At 49.6% G+C, this 2823-nt stretch overlaps 1 protein-coding gene across 1 annotated transcript in view; it reads right to left on the bottom strand.

Moving 5' to 3' along the window:
* Nucleotides 1–7: 7 nt before the first annotated feature.
* Nucleotides 8–2823, bottom strand: part of LOC119588471 (ankyrin-2-like) — a 15876-nt gene continuing 13060 nt past the window's right edge. Inside the window, exons 5-7 of the mRNA XM_037937118.1 lie at nucleotides 2482–2772; nucleotides 1937–2335; nucleotides 8–1763 (exon numbers count right to left, since the gene is read on the bottom strand). Of these exons, the coding sequence (XP_037793046.1) occupies nucleotides 54–1763; nucleotides 1937–2335; nucleotides 2482–2772 (2400 nt within the window). The 3' untranslated portion in view covers nucleotides 8–53. The remainder of the gene's footprint in view (nucleotides 1764–1936; nucleotides 2336–2481; nucleotides 2773–2823) is intronic.

Genomic DNA, 2823 nt, shown 5'->3' with positions numbered 1-2823 from the left:
AGTACTAGCTAGACAAATAGACGTGAATCTAAATGCATCCTTTCTTAAGATGATCAATTATTCTGAAGTTGTTGTTCGAGAATCTCGATGATATCCGGAGCCCCGTCGCCGACTTTCGGCTTCTCAAAATCGCCTCCGAAGTAAGCGTACACTTTCTTGGGCACAAGGACCTCGCGCGGCTGCACCTCATCCTGCTCTGCGAAAACCTCCACGTCAGCGTTGCACATTTCCCTAAACACTTTGATCATCCACTTGAGCAGGTCCTGCTCGTGCCACTCGAGTCCCTCCCTTCGCTTCCGTTCCAAGACGTTGAGAAAGGCGTTCTTGAGCGCGAATCCGGCCGGAATGGGAATCTTCCACTGGCGGGAATCCCACCAGGTGTAGAGCGACTTCACGTCTCGGGGCATCCACACCTCGGCCTTCAAGCGGGACAGCAGCGTCTTGCAGGACAGAAACACCCGTCGTTCCTCAGGCAAGAGCTGGCTGATTACCGCTACTTCGGCTCCTGCAAAGCTGCATCGCCAAGTTCCATCTGCCTTGTTGCTGAGGTGGACCTCCTGAATGTCCGGAGGCGTCAGCGCTGGTCTCAGCACGTCCTTGGGCCAGGGAAGAGGGAGCACCGGCACCAGGTCGACGCCCACGAGTAGGAGCGGGTACTGGCTCCCCTGCCACGCGAAGGACAGGGACACGCCCACCTGGGTCCTTGTCACCCCAGGGGGAACAACGCTCAGTCGCTTGTCATGCAGGGTATGGCATTCCAGGTAGCTCGTAATGAGGCTGTAGAAGTTTTCAATGAGTGTGTTGCCCTGAAAGTTTGGTGTGCCTGTCTTGACCTCGATTCTGAGCCTGTGTCCACAGTCTAAAACCTCCCGCTCGTTCTGTTCCACTACCCTGACCTCAACATCTGGGATATTTGAAAGAACAATGCTAATGTCACATTCATCCGGTGCATATAAGCGTGTGCCATCGGATGAACTCCCTACGAGTGTCAGGGTACCCTCGTAAGTCTTGTCTTGTAATGCTACTCCATCGGCAATAATCTGACATTCCTTTTGGACTGCTGTGCTCACTTCCCTTGCCTCACCCTCACTGAAGTCAACACTGAAGTCACTGCAGTCATCTATGATGTCACTCAAGCCCACCTGTTTGAGTAAAGTCACTGTTGCTTCTGCCGGATCAGCTCTTTCTGGAAGGTTAGTGTTATCCTTGATAGCAGTTTCCGTCTTTCGGTACAACTTGAGATACTTATCCACATTTTCTTTGATTTCTGAAGGCACAGTACCTGCTCCGCTCACTGGTTCCTCATCATGAACCATTGCTGCCAGGAGCTGGTAGGTTGAGTCGTGGCAGTTCATGGCAGCAAAATGCAAGGCCGTGTGCCCGTACTTGTCTGGCTGCAGAGGATTGGCTTTAAGATCCAGGAGGAGAGCCACACAGCCGGAGATGCCATGGGCTGCTGCCAGGTGAAGCGCGGTGGTATCGTTGGTGTAATCAACCACTGTGTCTGGATGTATCCCGCAGACTTTCACAGTCATATACATGAGCTGCAGAAGTCCTCTCTGTGCTGCTACTGACAGTGATGCACAGACAATAGAGGAGAGGTAAGACGGAATTTCATAGCTGTTGCTGCTGTCTGAGTTTTGATAGATGGAGAAGAGGTCGTCTGTTAGTTGGATTATAAGCTTTACATCTTCTTTTTCGCTCTCATCTTTCAGTTTTTCATACATATCATCTAGTTTCCTCTTCTCCTTTGCATGCAAAGCCTGTGTGTGATAAAAAAAAAATTGCTCTCATTTTTATAATTATATTTACATATATTGTGTAATGAAATAGTACTATGACAAAAATATTTGTGTTCTACCAACAGTATAAAAGACATACAGTACAAGATATTCTATAAAGAAGAAATAAACAGGTAGGTAACAAAAACACTAACCTCTTCTATTTCCTCTCGTAAGTAGTTGGGCATGATGTCCCTTGGCAGAATACCCGACGAGTCAGATATGTAAAGGCTTGCGCTCATGTCTTTAACCATGACAGCTGCAAGACTCCAGTGTTTATAATGGAGCACCACGTGGAGGGACGTGTGGCCACCCTCACTCAACAGGAAGCTCTGAGCCCCTGCCTGTTGCAGAAAGAACACTGTGAGGGTGCAATTAAACTGGGCAGCTGTGCACATAAGAGACGTGAGCGTCTTCACACCCAAGAATTTCCACTTGGTCCGCCATGGCGTTGGGCCTCCTAGAGTGTCCAGCAAGCGGTCTATACCCTGGTGGAGAAGGTGTTCACGAGGCGGGAGCTGCAGCTTCTCCCAAGCCAGCCTGTTCTTATAAGCCTGGGGGTTGAATTCCATCATTTCAATTACTAGAGTGTCAATTGGAGAATATTGTAATCAAATCATACTATAGGCTGAATGTAAGCAAGATAGTTCTATTCATGGTGATCTTCAGACAGAAATGCCTTTTTGTAGAAGTTTCTTACCCTAGTGATGAGAACTTGTACTCGGATTGTGACATCAGGGGAGTTCCAAGCCTGCTGCAGGAGAGTCAGGCCCCCAGCCATGGAGGTGAGAGGAGCCCCAGCAGCGATGAGGAGACTCACTATCTTGCGGCGGTTGGATGTGACTGCAAGGGACAGAGCGTGTGTAGACAGACTACCCACAGGCTCGAGAGGAGCACCTTGGCACAACAGTTCGGAAACTTTCACAGCATCATCCCCAGAACCGATCACTGTCAAGAGCTCCTCATACCGCTCCTCAGGGTCCTCCACTTTCTGCGAAGAAAAATCACAGGGTTCATGTGAGCCTGTCAGATGCAGGGCAGG

This window comes from Penaeus monodon, chromosome 24 (assembly GCF_015228065.2).
Source record: "Penaeus monodon isolate SGIC_2016 chromosome 24, NSTDA_Pmon_1, whole genome shotgun sequence".
In the NCBI taxonomy this organism is placed as follows: Eukaryota; Metazoa; Arthropoda; class Malacostraca; order Decapoda; family Penaeidae; genus Penaeus; species Penaeus monodon.
Note: the sequence above shows the minus strand (reverse complement) of the source record. Positions and strands in the feature narration are given on the sequence as shown.